This window comes from Daucus carota, chromosome 2, assembly GCF_001625215.2.
Source record: "Daucus carota subsp. sativus chromosome 2, DH1 v3.0, whole genome shotgun sequence".
Taxonomy (NCBI): domain Eukaryota; kingdom Viridiplantae; phylum Streptophyta; class Magnoliopsida; order Apiales; family Apiaceae; genus Daucus; species Daucus carota.
Window position 1 is genome coordinate 45,374,466 of NC_030382.2, and position 17,752 is coordinate 45,392,217.

At 35.5% G+C, this 17,752-nt stretch overlaps 4 protein-coding genes across 4 annotated transcripts; all 4 read right to left on the bottom strand.

Annotated features, from left to right (window-relative positions):
- Nucleotides 1-836: 836 nt before the first annotated feature.
- LOC108207001 (transcription factor TCP9) lies at nt 837-2,029 on the bottom strand. The gene has a single exon (XM_064087783.1). The coding sequence runs from the start codon at nt 1,904-1,906 to the stop codon at nt 995-997; it is 912 nt and encodes a 303-aa protein (XP_063943853.1). The 5' UTR covers nt 1,907-2,029; the 3' UTR covers nt 837-994.
- Nucleotides 2,030-3,134: 1,105 nt separating this feature from the next.
- Nucleotides 3,135-7,706, bottom strand: LOC108205882 (peroxisome biogenesis protein 16). The gene is made up of 9 exons (XM_017375999.2): nt 7,376-7,706; nt 6,363-6,420; nt 5,385-5,601; nt 5,022-5,293; nt 4,672-4,940; nt 4,334-4,401; nt 4,170-4,231; nt 3,998-4,069; nt 3,135-3,590 (listed from the first exon to the last, which is right to left on the bottom strand). The coding sequence occupies exons 1-8, from the start codon at nt 7,442-7,444 to the stop codon at nt 4,008-4,010; spliced, it is 1,077 nt and encodes a 358-aa protein (XP_017231488.1). The 5' UTR covers nt 7,445-7,706; the 3' UTR covers nt 3,135-3,590; nt 3,998-4,007.
- Nucleotides 7,707-9,237: 1,531 nt separating this feature from the next.
- On the bottom strand, nt 9,238-14,067 carry LOC108205692 (ATPase GET3A-like). The gene is made up of 7 exons (XM_017375711.2): nt 13,694-14,067; nt 12,633-12,757; nt 11,816-11,966; nt 10,682-10,792; nt 10,194-10,332; nt 9,986-10,101; nt 9,238-9,616 (listed from the first exon to the last, which is right to left on the bottom strand). The coding sequence occupies exons 1-7, from the start codon at nt 13,952-13,954 to the stop codon at nt 9,440-9,442; spliced, it is 1,080 nt and encodes a 359-aa protein (XP_017231200.1). The 5' UTR covers nt 13,955-14,067; the 3' UTR covers nt 9,238-9,439.
- A 767-nt stretch (nt 14,068-14,834) lies between these two features.
- On the bottom strand, nt 14,835-17,343 carry LOC108208565 (uncharacterized). The gene is made up of 3 exons (XM_017379095.2): nt 16,645-17,343; nt 15,711-15,922; nt 14,835-15,479 (listed from the first exon to the last, which is right to left on the bottom strand). Exons 1-3 carry the CDS (start codon nt 16,883-16,885, stop codon nt 15,096-15,098), a joined length of 837 nt encoding a protein of 278 aa, XP_017234584.1. The 5' UTR covers nt 16,886-17,343; the 3' UTR covers nt 14,835-15,095.
- Between the last annotated feature and the right edge of the window lie 409 nt (nt 17,344-17,752).

Genomic DNA, 17,752 nt, shown 5'->3' on the forward strand with positions numbered 1-17,752 from the left:
GCCTGCAGTTAAAATTTGTGCTCACCTTCTATCATCATGACGTATATAATCCACTATTCCACTCTCTCTTTCTTTTTGCTGATTCGTTCACCTTTTTCCTAACTTGTACTGTTGTGCAGTATATTTCGGGAGCCTGAATTCTTGAGCGGAAAATAAAGAGTTACTGTTGAAGTATATTTTCAAGAGACTTTTACCTTATGTTTACTTGTACTTGGATAAAAAATATATATATAAAAAAACAGGGCTATAAAGGGAATTTCAAAAAAAAATTGATAAGAAGTAAGAACTAAACTATTATAACAAAATTCGAGGAAAATTGAAAATATAGTATAAAAGATGTAAGAAATGTAGTGTTTGAAGTAGTGAAATAGATAAACAATCACCCGTACAATTCAAATTTCATTCCATTTTTTTCAAATTCTTTCATCGTAATCAAATATAATATAAGTAACTCTTTTTTTTTGAAGGATAATATAACTATATAAGTAATTCTTTATTGTCTTTTCTTTTAGAAGTTCCCACAGGGTTTTAAACTTAATTTTATAAATAAAAAATGAGTTCTATTCCAATTTACCCGTTATTCATCCCTTTAATTCACATATAATAAAATATAAATTTAGTATGAACGCAAAAGTTTAGCTAAAAATATATTTATTAAACATATGTATCTCAATAATTTCCTTTTAATCTGTTACGAAATCCGCCTGGATATTTCTGTAATAATAAAGTGTCTATAATTTGTTTTTATTTTTTATTTAGAATACTTTTAAAATAAATTATAAAATTATAATTGATATGAATATTAAAATGGATGTGGAATTGTTGAAAAAAACGTATAGAATTCAACTATAAACTTTCTCACGTAAATTGTATTTCCCGAAGATTAAAAGGAAAAAATGATTAGCTGGGAAGTGGGAACTGATGATAACTACAAAACAAACAGAAAAACTATGAGTAGTAGAACTGAGAATCCAATAATGAATTAGCAGCCAGATCATTTTCTTCCCATCAGCTGAAGCTCCTCTTTATCGCAAACCTCTAAACTAAAATTTGTTTTACCCGACTCATTTGATGAACTTGCTCCAGAGTGATTCGTATTCGAATTTTTCATATCACTATTACCGGTGGCAGCCCCAGAAGACTGAGCCTTCAATTCCACCGGCTGCATGGACGCCAACAACGACGAAATAGGCCGTGCAGAATTAGAAACGCTGATTAATGGCGCGGCAGCATGGAGTGTCCATAGCTGAGGGACTTGACTCGCTGCTGGATTCATCATCCAATAAGTGGGACCCGCGTTCGATGGAATCGCGAACATGGGTACTAATGGTGGTGTGGATGATATCATGAGAGGAGCTGAGAGCGTGGAATTCGATTCCATCTCCACGAATTCGCTGTTTGCGGGACGTTTACGCCGTTTGGAGGTGTTGTCGCTAGGGGAGGGGGAGGGGGTGGTGGGGATTTTGAGGCTCCCGTTTACTGACATGGCGATTGCGGGGACGGTTCCAGTCCCCGTGGCGGCTATTATGGCGGGCTCCGCGTGCTCTAGGAGCCATCGGATGGTCTCGCCATCCGATTTGTGGCCTAATTCGCGTGTTAGTTGGAACACGCGGGCGGCGCATGTGGTTGACATCCGTATGCGTCGCCCGCGTCCTTCTACTTTTGTGTGACGATCTTTACTAGAGACTCTCTTAGATTGCGGGTGAGACGATGCAGATTGTACCGTCTCACTCGTGCCTAATTTCAATTTATCATCCACATGGTATTCATTTTTCGGTGTTACTAATGATAATTCGGAACCCGAAGAAAATTGTATGTCCATGGATGGTGGTGGTGGGAGTGGAGTTTTATCGGCAATTGTGGGATCATTAAGATCATGTTGCTCTTGGTTTTGTAATGAGGCCATGTTGTGAAGAAGAAAGTTTGTTGAATGAATGAAAGCCGGAGAGAAAAATGAAGAGGTACAAGTATTGTCAGTTACCTAATTACATGATGAGAACATCTAACGGGTAACATTGTGGGTAGGTCCCACTTGACTACGACACGTGGGTGGCCCCCCTTCCATCGGGGTTGCCATTTATCTATCTTCTTGTTTGGTTGGGTCAAAGCTAAGTTCTATAATGCCTCCAACGAAGCAAAGTACGAGGCTTTTGATGTTATAAAAATTCACATCTTTTTTCCTATATATTATTAACACCAAGCCAAACAAATATAAACCGAAGATACAGAAGTTGTATACAGTATTATTTTAGTTTGTGATATAAAAAGGAGGCAACAGGAGTGAAGTTGAAGCAAGTAAAAGAGAGACAAAATTGCATGGGTGGTGGTGGGCTGTGGGGCAGAAGTTGCAGTGGGGGCAGGCAGGGGGACCAAAAGATGTGAATGGTGGCCCAATGGGTGAGGCCTGGTGAGGATCCATGAGCCCCACTTGGTTTGGTTGTGGAGTCCCAAACTCCCAATTCCCCAAGTATCCACTTGGGAGGTGCCCGGTAGAGTGGACCTAGCCACCAATTCCATAGCCACCCCACTATGTTCATTCCTCACTCAGCTGACCTAACCCCCCTAACCAAAAAGATGACCCTTTTTATTGTATTTAGTGCACATCATCACAACAACTGATCTAAAATCCGTCTGACCGAGTTTATAACCTATGACTAAGTCCGTCTGACCGAGTTTATAACCTATGACTAATGAGTTTATAACCTATGACTTAACGCAGCAAGTTTATAACCTATGACTTTACATAGCTGGGAGTTTTCTCGATATTGAGCGACTTGATATCCCGAATACGGAATCTCATTACAAAACCTTGTCACAAGCCCGGTGTTAACTTGTGAGCTGAATACATAAATTACGAAATCTTATTCTGACAGACGTACAAAACCTTGTTATAAGCCCGGTGTTAACTTGTGAGTCTAGATACAGAAATTACGGAATTTCATTCTGACAGACATACAAAACCTTGTTATAAGCCCGGTGTTAACGTGTGAGTCTAGATATAGAAATAACCCGCAACCCAAACTAGGATGCTCTAATACTCAAAAGATCCAAAGACCACTGAGAAAGCAGAAGACCACCTAGCTTGGAAGTTGCGGAGGATATTTAGCAGTAATAAGAATGAGAGAAGACCAACATAAACCAAAAATTCAATTGTTACGAGACTTTCCATGCTTTTCACGAATATTTCATCACATCATCAGACAGAAAATTAAGGTCCAATTTATATGGGTTCAAGCACACCTTTTGGTACATGTCACCAGCCTCTTCCATAATGATAATGGGCACAATGCTATTATATTCTAAAATCTGACTCATTTACAACTAAACTGTAATGGAACAAATGATAGTCTACTAAACCAAAATATTGGGCAGCAGATATTGTTTTCCGACCACAGCCCACAGGTACAACACAGATTACCACACGCTGATGAGCTCCAATAAAGAATAGAATCTCCGGAGCAGCATGGGAAGCTATTTCTGCCTGCTGCGGCAGAATGGACTAGAGACCAAGCATGTCCTCTTTATTTGCAAAATGAGTATAACAACAAAGCTGCAAGTTGTGTCAACTACTGGACTGTTTCACTCAGAAACTGAAATTTAACAAGGGGAACATCTGTCATGGTGAGCTCATAGCAAATTACAAGGATAGCATCTAAGGGTTATATGTGACAGTAACCAAAAAAACAAACACATTAAGAAATGAATATTGCCCCAAACTTTGACGAGATGCACCATTATATAGGTAAAAAAGGCTTTAAAAAAATTCCGATTTTTACAAGAACATAGATACAGGAAGTGAATCAGATTCACTAGGTGCATAGTTGAAATATCTTAAATGGCCGATGGAACAGTTCTAAAAAGTTGACAATAAATGATTCTTCATGCCATTCGACCATATGGTTGTACCTCATAAATCTGAACTGAAGGATGCTAAAGAAAGCTAATTATAACTTCATACAAATAGTAATACATAAAAAATATGGGCAGCACAACTTACAGTTTCGAGATCATGAACCAGACATGTAAGTGTAGCGCGTCTGAGCTCCAACCATAAGCTCAATTAGTTTTGCTGCAGATTAAAACAATGCTAGATCAACAATCTGTTACAAGCTATATAAATTCATAAGGTGGTGACAATGAACCGAACCACACATATAATATCAACCAACCTGCAAGAAAGCCAATGACGGGTATAGGTTGCAAGAGCTTTTCTGTGCCTTCAAGTCTTTGCCTAAATATACAAAAAAATAATCAGGGTCTAATACCTTCTGTTTTTTTCTTTTTTGCAAAATCCTAATGATCAGCTAGAGTATAAAATTAAAAACATAATTACCGAGTATAATTGCAAAAGAATGGATCTCTCATGAGATAAAGTGCCCATAGTATCTTCCGCCTGTTTAACTGCAACAGAAACACAGTCTCAGCAAAAATACCCAATACTAAGCTGCAACATTAATCTAATAGTTCAAAGAAAGATTTGCAAATAGTTTCATTTCTTTTAAGTGGATCAAATTCAAGTTTGTCTGATTTATCAGTGTCTACTGTGTAATATAGAAGAAGCTGGAGACATTACAAATCAAATCCTAATTTCCTTTTATGTCTCCAAGACAAAGAACAAATGTTCATCAATAAGTGCACTCTTTTTACCAAAGAAATGAGAAGCATTCTTACCTCATTCTTTTCGGGGTTTGATAGCTGAATGTTGCTGTTTTGCTTAGTACGCCACGATGTTGTGGCAAGTGAAAGAATGCTCATTCCCATCAAGTCCACAGCCAACGAGACTGACCAAGGAAACCATGAGCGAACTCCATATTTCCGTATCAATAAAACATATATAAGTGGCCTGAGAATATATGCAGCCTCTCCCAACACAAATAAGCCTCCAGGAAGGCCCTTTTCTGACAATATACTGGAAAGGGTAGGTCTCTTATCCACCACAGCTGTATTGGATTTGTACCAATCTTAGAGTTGAAAACTAATATGAATCTTATCCAGGAAACAACTTAAGAAACAGTAGGTACCTGGAGGCTCCATAATTGCTTGCTGGTGTTGAACCCTGCGCAACCATGCTGGCTCAGAAACCCTCCTAGCATTTTCTCCAAACCTACTTAAAGCGGACAATGCTCTCCCTTCAAGATGTGTCTGCCCAAGATGCTGTCTGTTCTGTGTTCGATTCCCGTATCCAGCATGGAGCTTCGAGGAATCTAATTCGTGGCCTTCATTTGAATTCTCTCCTCCATGGAGAAGCATTTTATACCCATGATTCCGGAGCAAGGCCAGTCTTACTAAAGCTCTGATGTGATTGAATACATAAATTTGTTACTGTCCACAAGTTGTTGAGTATATATTACAACAATTAGCAAACTGGAGTAACATGCGCTTACTTAATGGCCTCTGTGACAGCTATGAAATTCCACTTTTTGTCCTCCCCATAATATTGTTGTCCCGCAACTTCAACAAATGTTTCAGAGTCTTTAAGCAGAGTTATGCACAACGAATACGGAAAGGAAGACGGGCTAGCAGATCGTTCATGCAATTGTGTTGGGGTTGTGTCAATTATATGTTCATTGATAGCTGTGATTATTCCCAAAACTGATGTCACTGTAGATTAAATTACAAAATGTTCAGTAGAGAAACCAATTAATACAACAAAACATAGTAATGAACGAAAAATCTGTTAATAAACCTGAGGCAATAATCTGCCCCACGAAAGTTCTTTTAGATCTCAAATCTCAATCTAAAATTTAATATCTGCACATCAATCTTATTTTCAATTAACTTGACTACTGAGATGAACACAAAAATTCATGTACTGAATTTGAACATCTGACATAAAACTAAATCAGGCAATCGAATTTTTTTAAAATATCTATCTATGATAAGTGAATATACTAGAATCATTACATAAAAAAGTTAATACAAGAAATAGATGAACTATAGTAACTTTTGCACATTTTACAAACCCCATCTAACACAGAAAATATAAATGCTGGACAATAATGTAGGTGGAAGTATTACAATATACTCGAGCTTCAAATTTTTTTGAATACTTTTTACAAATATTTTTATGATTCCCACAATTTTCGCAACTGCACAATATTTTTTTTCAAGCTGGAGCCTTCTCGGAAATAGTCTTTCTACTTGGAGTAGGAGTAAGGTCTGCTAATATTTGATCACCCCTCATCCAATTCAGACATACTAGGTGTGTTTGGTTCGGGTTTTTGGGCTTTACCAAATTAAAACCCACACTAAAAGTCACAAGGTCAGAATTACATAAGATTTTTGTTTAAAGAAAAATAAATAGATTCCGTTACTTTTAGGGCAACAAGAAGAAAATCAGTGTTACCAAAACTTCACAAAACCTGCTTCTGGTCCAATTTCAGATTCAGAAAACCGCTCTGGTAGAAGCCATGTCAAGCCCTGAGTACACGATCATGTATGACACAATAAAAGAAACATGTTAATATCCAGACAAATAATCAATTAAACAAGAAACACAAGAAGATAATTTGTGAAAAACAAGAAATGTAGCAAAATACTCATCATAAGTTTTTGCAAGTGCATAAACTCCTGGTACAGATATCTAACTTAGCAAGGAGGAGTTTAACAGGTTTGCATTTAAAGACAGAAATCACCCCACATTCACACAGTCAATATATATATATATATATATATATATATATATATATATATATATATATATATATATATATATATATATAAATATATATATATATATATATATAAATTTATAATATAATGTATGATTTAATTGTGGTTTCAATTGGCATTCATAAGCTCTCTTCCATCCATATTTATATAGTAACCTTTCAAAATGAGAATTCCAGATGTACATATTAATTTATGGACAATATTAAAGAACTAGCATAATAAACTTACAAACCATGCTGGGCATACATGATTAGCCACCCTGCATATAAACGTACTTCTTCGAATCTAAAAACGAGTGCAAATTAATTACAATTATTAATTTAATCTTCACGAACTATGATCCCTGAAATTGGATCAAGGAACAACATCAATAATTTCATTCCCGAGTTATTTCTTATCTCAAGAAAGAATGTTATTAGCCTCAAGCCATCTCCTTATATTTCTACATGTCTTAGAGCCGCAGACTCCCACCATAAGTTCCAATCTTTATGTAACACTACTCTTGCTAACAAATTTGCTTTCTTGAACTAATAAATTAACAATAACATATTCTAAGTAGCAACAACAAGATTACCAAAATACACATATAATCAAACAAACAAGATCAATTATGAGCCAAGAAACAAGTCAAACAACACAAGCATAATAATTGAGCAGTAGTCAATCAGTTGGTACAAAACATGTATTGATAAAAAGGGCTTACATTAAAAAGAGACTCCAGAGAATGAACATATTCTTTATTTGTCCTGACCCATCTCTTATAAGCCTCCATACATACAAAATCTGTATCTATCTCCGCAAGAAAGAGGATGATAAAACCCTAGCTCAAACTTGGCGACTTTTGCTTCAGACCCAGATGCAAAATTAAATACTGAAGATTAAAACGTTTTAGTAAAAAGCATACGAGATGCGAGTATATTCACACTCTTCGATGTAATATCTTGGTAGTGTATGCTTACGCAGAATTGTATCTACAGTTTCAGAGATGTGAGGACGTTTTTGGGTGTTTCGACTTGGATCGCATATGAATTATTTCCAACCGTTGATTTTGTTTTTATACAATATAAAATTGCTGTCCAAATGGACCGAGGAATGCGCCACTGTTGTACTCCCTCCGTCCCTTTTTATCTGTCCATTTTGGAAAAAAAAACACATACCAAGAAATACTTGATTGTATAAACTTTTTCATTAAATACCTCTAATTAATATCTTGAAAATGGTGGAATACCCCTACTTTATGTCTTGAAAACATGAATTCAACCAAGTTTTAAATAAGTCAAGCCTTGAAAATTGAAATTATGGACATATATTTGAAAAACTATCATTAAATTAGTTTTGAAAGTATAAATGGACAGATAAATAGGGACAAATTATCACTTCCAAAGTGGACAGATAAATAGGGACGGAGGGAGTATCATTTATGGATTCTTAAAAGTAAATCGAAATTTCGGTGTATTCAGAATTCTAAAAATTTATTTGAAATTTGATTTGGTTTGAAAAATTATAAACATTTGAACTAATTTAATATAATTTAAACTTATTATTATGTACTCCCCCGTCCCACCCAATTCTTTACATTGGGTTTGGGCACGGAGATTAAGAAATATGTATAAAGTAGTAGAAAATAAAGAATTGGGTTTGGGCACGGAGATTAAGAAATATGTATAAAGTAGTAGAAAATAGAAAGAAAAGTGGGTGAAGTGGTGGGACCCACTGATTTTTAATATATAAAAGAGAGATAGTGGGGGTAAAAGTAGTGTGAAAAGGAAGAAAAAGTGGGAAAGTAGTGGGACCCATTAACTATTTTAGGAAAGTTTTGTAATGTAAAGAAATGGGTGGGACGGCCAAATAAGGAAACTGTAAAGAATCTGGTGGAACGGAGGGAGTACATGTTTGGTCAATCGTGATTATGATTTTTTTTCATAAGAAGCAGATTTTTACTTTTCTCGACTGGTTTGTGTAAAATGTAAAATACTCTTACTTGTAAATCTTAATTTATCTGCGGTCATGTATAATTTATTAAGTGTTGGTGCATCCATGATTCACATAGCATTACACCGGACCTGTCCGAGGCTTAAAGATGAAAGAGCCATTTATTTTATGATCCTACCTCCATAGAGCCATTAAACGAGCGGGCTCGACTCGACTCGTGAAATTAAACGAGCCGAGTTCGGATAAAGGTTTGGACTCGATTAAGTGTAAAACTATACGAGCTGGCTCGCTCGACTCGTTAAAACCGACTCGTTTAGCTAAATGAGCCGGCTCGACTCGACTCGTGAAATGAACCGAGTTGAGTTCGGGCAAAGAGTTAGACTCGATTAGTTAACCGAGCCGGCTCGGCTCGGCTCGAGTTACAGCCCTATACCTCCATAATAATTGAAATTGTGAAAACTTCAGCCATTGAAAGCCTACATTTTGATCTTCTTGGTATATTTATATTGCTGGTTTTACAGTTTCTTCTTACCTCCATGATAATAGAAAAGCAGTATATGAAACTACATAGTAGCATTTAAGTGTACATGGCTATATGATAATTCTTGAGCACTAGAGATCACACAATTGGCATGACTAACATTATACCATTCTATTGACCATAAGCAAACTCAAATTATTGTGTAATCTAAATTGTATAAAAGCTTTGCCTTTTAATAAAAATTATTCCTCATAACTGAAACAAATTATACATCTTCCGCAATCCGGGGAAAGCTAATTTTCTGCAAACTATGTTTATCGGTGCATGAAAAGATGGAGGTGACTTTCATGCTAATCATGCCTTTGTTTTCCCTTTCCTTAGTCTTTCTAGTTCGGCTTCAGCATCTTTCAACTGCTGTGCCAGAGTTGATATTTTCAGTTCCAGCTCTTCTATGGTACCCCGGGTGATGGCAGGTTTGTGTGGCGTTAAAAAATTCTTAGAAAAATCAGTCAGAGCTTCAACTCCACAAACCTACAAAAAACGCTTATAAATCAGAAAAGGTGGAATCTAGCAACATCAAAAATGAATGTGAGAGGATATGCAGGCCCACAGAAACAAAAAAATACCCCACTGTATAAGATAAAATGGCTCCATCAGAATTCAGAAGAATTAACCTCGTAAGGGATTGTTCAATACCCTGTTGTGTGGTCAAAAATGCAACTCGTACAGTCCTACTCATGTGATTTTATCATGCAATAGTTTACAAATACTTTTACATAGTGTTCTGTTCAAGTATAACATTCCCAAGGTATAAACAAAGATGTGGATAACATGATCTGCTTATTATGTTTATACAATATACTCTATATGCAAGTAGCCGAAGCCATGAACCTAGTATACCTCTTCTGGCCGCAAAGGCAACTTAGTGATATGGAAGTCTTCGTATAACATGTAGAACTGATCAAGGTACTTTTGTTGCATCTTCATTCTAGCTTTGAGCAACTTCGATTCAACAACTACAATTGCAAGTGTCCTAAAAGTGGTTAGTTTTGTTCTATGCAACCATAAACTGATCTAGAGATGACTTCAAATTCTACTCAAGCAATACCTTCGTCATCAAAAAGTACTTGATTGATGATAATATTATGTGTATCTATCTCAAATTTATTGAGTTCCTGCACCAGTCTTTCTGTTTCATATAGGGAGAGGAACTCCGGGATGCATACGCAAACAAAAGTTGTCATATCCTGTTAAACAAGAAAATTGGCCTCAATTTGACAGATCAAACGATAATGCAAAAGAAATTATACAAAAAAATGGTGTACCAAAATAAAAAGAGAAATTATCGAGTCTTGTATTAAAAACATTTTCAGTTAAGTCTCTTTACCAGAAGAATTACTGACAATTGCAAAATCTAAATGATAAATTTTGGAGCAGTGGATGCTCAAGTCAGATTCAGACAAATGCTTACTGAAAAAAGTTTAGTTGGGTTATAATAAAATTGATGTAGCTGATCTAGAAAAATTAAATAAAATTGATGTAGTCGTTTCCTTCCATTAATAAGCACTATTCTCAGAGAATATAAGAATATCTTACTGGATCCTTAAATTGTTTGTTCACTTGTTCAATTATATCCTTCATACCCTCAATCTTTCCTAGGATTGCATCCTCACCGAATTCATCACCAAGGCCGAAGAGACGAGTCATCTGCCATATAAATACCACAAGTGATACATTACATTACGAGACAAATTAATAATAGAGATATTATCAGCAGAAGGCACAAGAAAAATGCCGAAGAGTAAACAACTATCAATGCATTATGCATGTATCATATATGAATCCGTATATAGCAAATACAATTCCCGTGTTCTACTCCCTACACTCTACCATTTGTTTGTTATAGCGCCATAGTTTTCTTGGCACCAAAATTTTGTAAAAGCACTTTTTTTTTCATTTTAATTATAAAATGAAAAGAGATGATAGACTAAAGCTAGGCATGTAATTTGGCTGTTTAGGGAACTCAAAGGGAAAAAAAAAAGCAACTACAAAAACAAGCAAAAGAATGCAACTCTACAGCCATCAAAAACAGAAATACAGTTAACAGAATCTGTCATATGGTGGTTTACTTCTAGATTAGTAAAAAAAAAACATTAGTGGCTTCCAGTAAAGCCAAGAATTACATGCGTCTCCACATATTCGAGCAATATGCGATTGTAAGGAACAAACGCACATAGTTGGACTATACTAAAAAATTTCCTCAAGTCCCAAAAAATGGATATGTGATCTTGGAACATATAGCTGGATAAAGAATAGTACATATAGCCAGATAAAGAATGATATTGCAAAGTTCAAGTGCAACAGCTAATTAAGATGCAAAATATGTAAAGCATTTGCGTATGCCAAAAGATAAAGATGGTATTAAATCATATAGTATACAGTGGAAGCTCAATAAATTAATACTGTACTGTCATATATTCATATTCAAATTATCTACATTCATCCCAAACATAATAGAGACAATGTATTTTTATCCTCGATAATAATTGAAATTTAACAGCCCCAGGCTATTGAGGTGAAGAGGTTCAACTGCATTATAGTCAAATACAGAGGACACTAAGCTTAACCCATGGCATAATATATATTAAAGCCAAAGCCAACATGAATATTACCGATTAATTTTTTCTCTAAAAGGAAAAACTATATATCTTTTTTTACTTAATAACAAACCTGACCCAACATCCCTCCAAATTTATTCTTCAAGCTCATAATTTTCCCAAGACCTTTTTCCAATGTTGAAGGAAATTGCAAAAGCCGAAGTGTATGCCCAGTGGGAGCTGTATCAAACACTATAACAGAGTAGTCCATTGTTTGCACCAATCTACAAAAAGTATTTATAAAGTATGTAAGTACATGAAGAAGATTGTATGAGAGGGGTATTCATATGGAAAGAAATGTACATTATGTTTTAGATCAGAGATATGCTAGTCATAAACTTAAAGAAAACCAGGATAACTAAAAGTTTAGGAGGCTATATAAATAAGCATTAAACTTGCAAATATGCAACAGTTTTAAACCAAATTTGTGTACTGCTTAGGACAAAAGATATATGATTTTACTCATGGGCATGTATACACAAGTAAAGAATAAGATGATCCTAAAAAAACATTTTTAGGGGTGACAAATATTGACAAATTATTACAAATAATATGGAACGATATGAAATAGATGAGGAAAATTTATACTATATGTAAGGATTTGATAATGTAGACGGGTGCTTCTACTGACTATGCAGCTCTTGTTGTGTACATGTATACATATCCTGGAATAGAAACAGATATTTCTCATTCTAAGCAGTCCACACACTTTTGGTGTAAACTTGTTACATATTTGTTGAGGCTTAATTATTAAGCTTTCTACCAAAAAAATGGCAAGTATATTCTTTTATGTTTTAGCTACAAATGAGACTACATTACTGCCTGCACAGAAGATATATCACATAAACTCTTAATCATTAATGTCAAATAAGCTGGAGGATGGTCCTTACTTCAGCATCTCAGCAAAGCTCATAGCCTCATCAATACCAGGAATGGCATTTGATAAGTCAGATATAAAACCATCCATCCCATCAGTACCCACTGCGTCCTCATGCTCCACAGTGGGATCTACCTCCTACAAAAGGCCAACCATGGGATCATATACGTACTACCAAGACTGGAATAATCTAATAGCAAAAAAACCTAAAATTTCTAATTTACCAATGTATTACAATAAATATTTAGGATTACACAACTGACAAAGCATTGACCAAATTAGAGCTTGCAGAACTTATGAACATAAATACATCATATAATTTGTTTTTGTAATAATTACTTCTACTGTCTCATCCTAATCCCCTTGCATTATGCTAAACCTAACAAATGTGGCATGCATATGAAACACAAATTTATTCATCTGTGAATTCAAAAGGTAGCAGCATGAGTATACCTTATTCTAGATTTAGCAAACTGAACATAAAGTTGATCAGATATTTTGAGTTAATCAGTTAAGTTCCAATTCATCCTGTATAGAAACTCATACAATGTATCATATACCACGTTACCTAGGCCTGCTGCCTAGATAGAAGCTACAAAGATCACTAACCTATTTAAACTTTGATCAACACAAGAAGCATATATTAAAAGCAGTGTTATCACTTTAATTCACTAACAATAAAGTTTAAACCCCAACACCTCACATGTTAACTAGAACTTGAAGAAGACAAACAATAACATCACCAGTAATCGTGCGCAAATGCAAATATATGTATCATACACATAACTCTGATTTAAATCTACCATGAAAAGCACTTGATTTATAAACGCATCAAAATCTACCAACAAGTCTAAATTACGAGCAGGGCTATCACTCAATATCAGCTTCACAAAAATTCCCAAAAGTAACAAGAACATAAGGCTCATCACAACCCAAGATTCAAAACCCACCAACAAAAGAACTAAACCCCCCAACTTAAGCAGGCGAATCAAACTGAAAGAACCCAATAAAAATTTAATAAGAACAGGATTATAGAGGTAATTGAAAATTTTAAAGAGTATATAGAAAACATACCATGGCATATAAATTGGTGAAGCCATTAACAAGAGAAGGGGTTTTAGTAAATCTCTGTTGAAAGGCATCACTGAGATTATGAGCAGGGTCAGTAGAGATAATCAAAACAGAGGACCTGACCCTGGAGAGAAGAATAGATATGATTGAGCTACATGTTGTCTTGCCAACACCCCCTTTGCCTCCTACGAATATCCACTTGAGGGTGTCTTGCTCTAGTATGTTCTCTACTGACCCTTCTAATGTGTTTTCTGTTTCTGCCATGAGAGAGAGAGAGAGATTGGAGGGTGATTCTTTGCTTTGTGATGTCTAAGTTGGGGGAGAGAGAGAGAGAGATCTGAACTTGTAAAGACACAAGGTGGATTTTAATTTGACTCGGCGTAATTTTGTTTTTACCAACCGAACGTAAATTTATTTTTTTTGTTAACCAAACAGAACTGAATCTCAATTTAATCATTTACGGTATAGAGGATTGACGTCTGTGAGAAACTAGCTCATACTTCGTCATAATTGTCGCAAAACATATACTAACTCAATTTAATAGATAGTTTTATAATAATTAAACCACAATAGAATGTCTGTAAAAAAAAAAAAAACCACAATAGAGTGAATAAACTTAACCTAATTTTAAACTAGTCATTTTTATTTAACACATTCAATAAAAATATACCAACTCAAACAAGTTTATTAATTATTTAAAAATATGTTTTAGTTAAAAAATATATATTATTCTTAATATACATACTTTCTCTACAATAAAGTTGGTTAAATATTAAAATATATATAATATAATAACAAATATTATAAATGATGTGCATCAAAAAAATTATAATAGTATTTTCAATGTGGTGACTATAATTATTCATTATAAAAATTTGCTTGCACGTTTTATTTTAACGGTATTATATTGATTGGGTATATTTTAAATATAACACAATATTATTTCAAATTATTATAAAATATAAATAAATCGATTATAGGATTTATAATAGTTGGACAAATATACTCTATAAGCTTCACTTTTGATTAGAATTGTTCCAAGATAGGATGCATATATATGTGATTATAAGAAGATAAATTTAATCACAAATTAAAATGGAGTTAAACCAGTGGGAAAAAATTCACACAAATAGACTAACTTCTTCCCAAGCAAAGTTTTGGATCGTTATAATCATAGCAATTAAAGTGACAAAACTTGTCCAAAAAGTGGTGGGATACTGGGATAGCAAAATCTCTGGCGGCTTCTTACTTTGTTCTCAGTACTTTACATAGTTTATCAAGGCTAGCTACTAATCAAAGGGGAAGTGCCTAGGACAGTGCTCTATCATCCAGCATTTTGTATCTTTACATGGCCATACAAAAGTACAACATGTTCTAAAGCAGCAATTATAATAAGTGGATACCCTTAATCTTCCAATCCTGCTACATTTTTAAGTGTCCATCCAATAAGGTAGGCAACACCACCGGCGATTGCACCATTTAGGAGTGTGAGTATTGCAGACGGCAAGTAACTCTGACCCGCAATCTTAGCCTTGGCGATGCCTAGAAGTACGAGGGCGATGGCAGACATTATGCAGGCACCGATGAACTTGTGTGTATCGTTGTCTGTGAAGGGCATAAGAATGATGAAGCCAAGAAGAGGTGCGCTGCCAAATACTAGGAAGGCGACGAAGGTGACTAGACCATTCTTCCAGGGCTTCTCGGATTCGTCTGGTGGTAGAATTCTTTTTTCTGTTGACATCTTCTCATCCACTAATATGTTCTTGTACTTTGCCAGAAGATTCACTACCTTTATTACACGGAGTAAGAATGAATCACACAATGTGGCAACAATAAGAAGATGAGAAAGCATGTGAAACAGAGAGAAAGCAATAAACTTCAGAATTGAACACTTTAAACGTGCAGGTGCCTGTAATAAGTCTCTGGTCATACACTAGATTCCGGTGATATATGAACATGTAGCTAGTGGTCATTTCAAATCAAAGGTTCTAATTAGTTTTTTTTAGTAGGTAAAGATTACCAGTGTTGCATCCTCCTCGGCCATGCCAAGAGCTTGGTACTGGCGGAGTAGATCCTGTTTCTGTGGCGTTCGATGATTTGTCACCTCCCATTCAATTACCGATCTCTCCTTGGCCGCCACATCCTTCTCTGTGCTGGTTGATACGAAATCGCCAAACCCCATGGATATTCCATCAGCCACCAAATTTGCAAATCCTAAAACTAACACATCCACTGCAGAAAGGCAGAAAATTCATCTTACAGGGTGCTCAACTCAATGCAGTAGACTTACTGACAGAAATATTAAAACCCCTGGGTCAAATTGCAGGTTCAATTGGGTTTACTGAACAAGGAATAAAAAGCAAGCGACTTTTCTTTCTGTGCTCTTTACACCTGATCTGTTAAGCATTCATAAACTTTCAATCCCTAAAAAACAAAGAATGAAAAATAATAAACCATTTTTTCTCCAAAGCAGCTTAAGTTACAGCTATAATTATAAACACCTAATGGAACCACATCCACCTCTCTTATATAGCCTTAACACATTATCTCGAATCGAATTAGAGGCCTCTCATAATACATCACCATTCCCTCTTAAAATACATCAACATCCATGCACCCGGGATCCAGTAAGAGGCACGGTGAACATATGTCCACCTAAAATTAAAATTCCATTTTATATTTTTTCACAATTCTAAAATTTTCAAAGTTATAGAAGTGTCCTAGAAAATTTGAAAACATACAAGTGCAAATTTCCGAAAGTTTACTTCCCCCAAAAGTAATTACTCCTAAATCCATCCGTGTTGAGCCCAAACCATGTTACAACTCATCACTTGCCAAATTTTTTACAAAATACAATCTAGCTACATTAATTATATGGAATATTGCAAAATACAATGATAATATTCTAAATGCGCGCAAGAAATTAAAAGATATTATGGAAGTCGGAAACTGACCGGAGGAGAGACGACCGGCGGAGATAGATGAAATAAGAGAGAAAGAAGTGACAATGGCATCAAGACCCGCATATATTATACTCTTAGCAAACTCCCCCTGCCATGGCTTTGTGGGACGACGTCGTTCCTCATCTTCATCTTGGATACTATTGTCTGCTCCATTTGTCACCACCACTGATCGGAGCAAAGGGGTGGTGGCATTAGTACTGGTGGCGCCGTCGTCGCTGCTGTTTTTATCCATAGTGTATGTTTTTACTTTGCAAAATAGATTTTGTTGTTGGATCGATCGGTGAAGAATATTATTATTGAGCTAGCAAAAAGTGCAGTGCGGTGCATTGTGGTAACCATGCATGCTGAGGTTGTGACACGTGTGTTTTATTCATTTTTTAAGTGGTCAAAATGGGACGGCTATCCACGTGTCCTCTTCGGACGTCCAAGGCGTGTGTGACACACATTCGGGCCGAGAAAAACCGGGCCGTAAAAGCCCAAATGTAGATGGACTCTTGACGGGTAAACAAGCTCATCATCAAAAGATATATTTGCGAAATAATAAGGCAGATAATAAGATATCTTCTGCACATCCGGTCGAACAATGTCACAGGTGTTTTATAAATAAAATAAAAAATATCGTGGTGGTGACTTAGGACATCATTTCAAGATATTAACTTCAACAATATATTTTATTATCTACTTTATTATTAAAATAGTAATATATTTGAATTATTGTTGAAGAAAAATGAAAAGGAGGAAGAAAGAGAGATGTGTTAAAATGAGACAAAGCTAAGTTTTTTATTGATATAAATAGTTTAGGCAGTTAGGATATGTATAATTGTACCTCAAAAATAATAAATTAGGATATTATGACATCTATTTAGGGCACTTTTACTCTTAATACCCATTTTATTTGGGTTGAGACTTGGGATTCTCAATTTTTCCGAGGCCCAGGAGATTGCAATGAAACAGGTTGTAAATACATTAAACTTGGGCTCAATCTCTGCATTGATGCGTGATGAGTCCCAGCGTATGGAATTGCCCATGTTTTCAGCCCCATTAGCCCATGGAGTACATAAATTCCCGTCAAAAAGTAGGAAAAGACGGAAGAAAACGG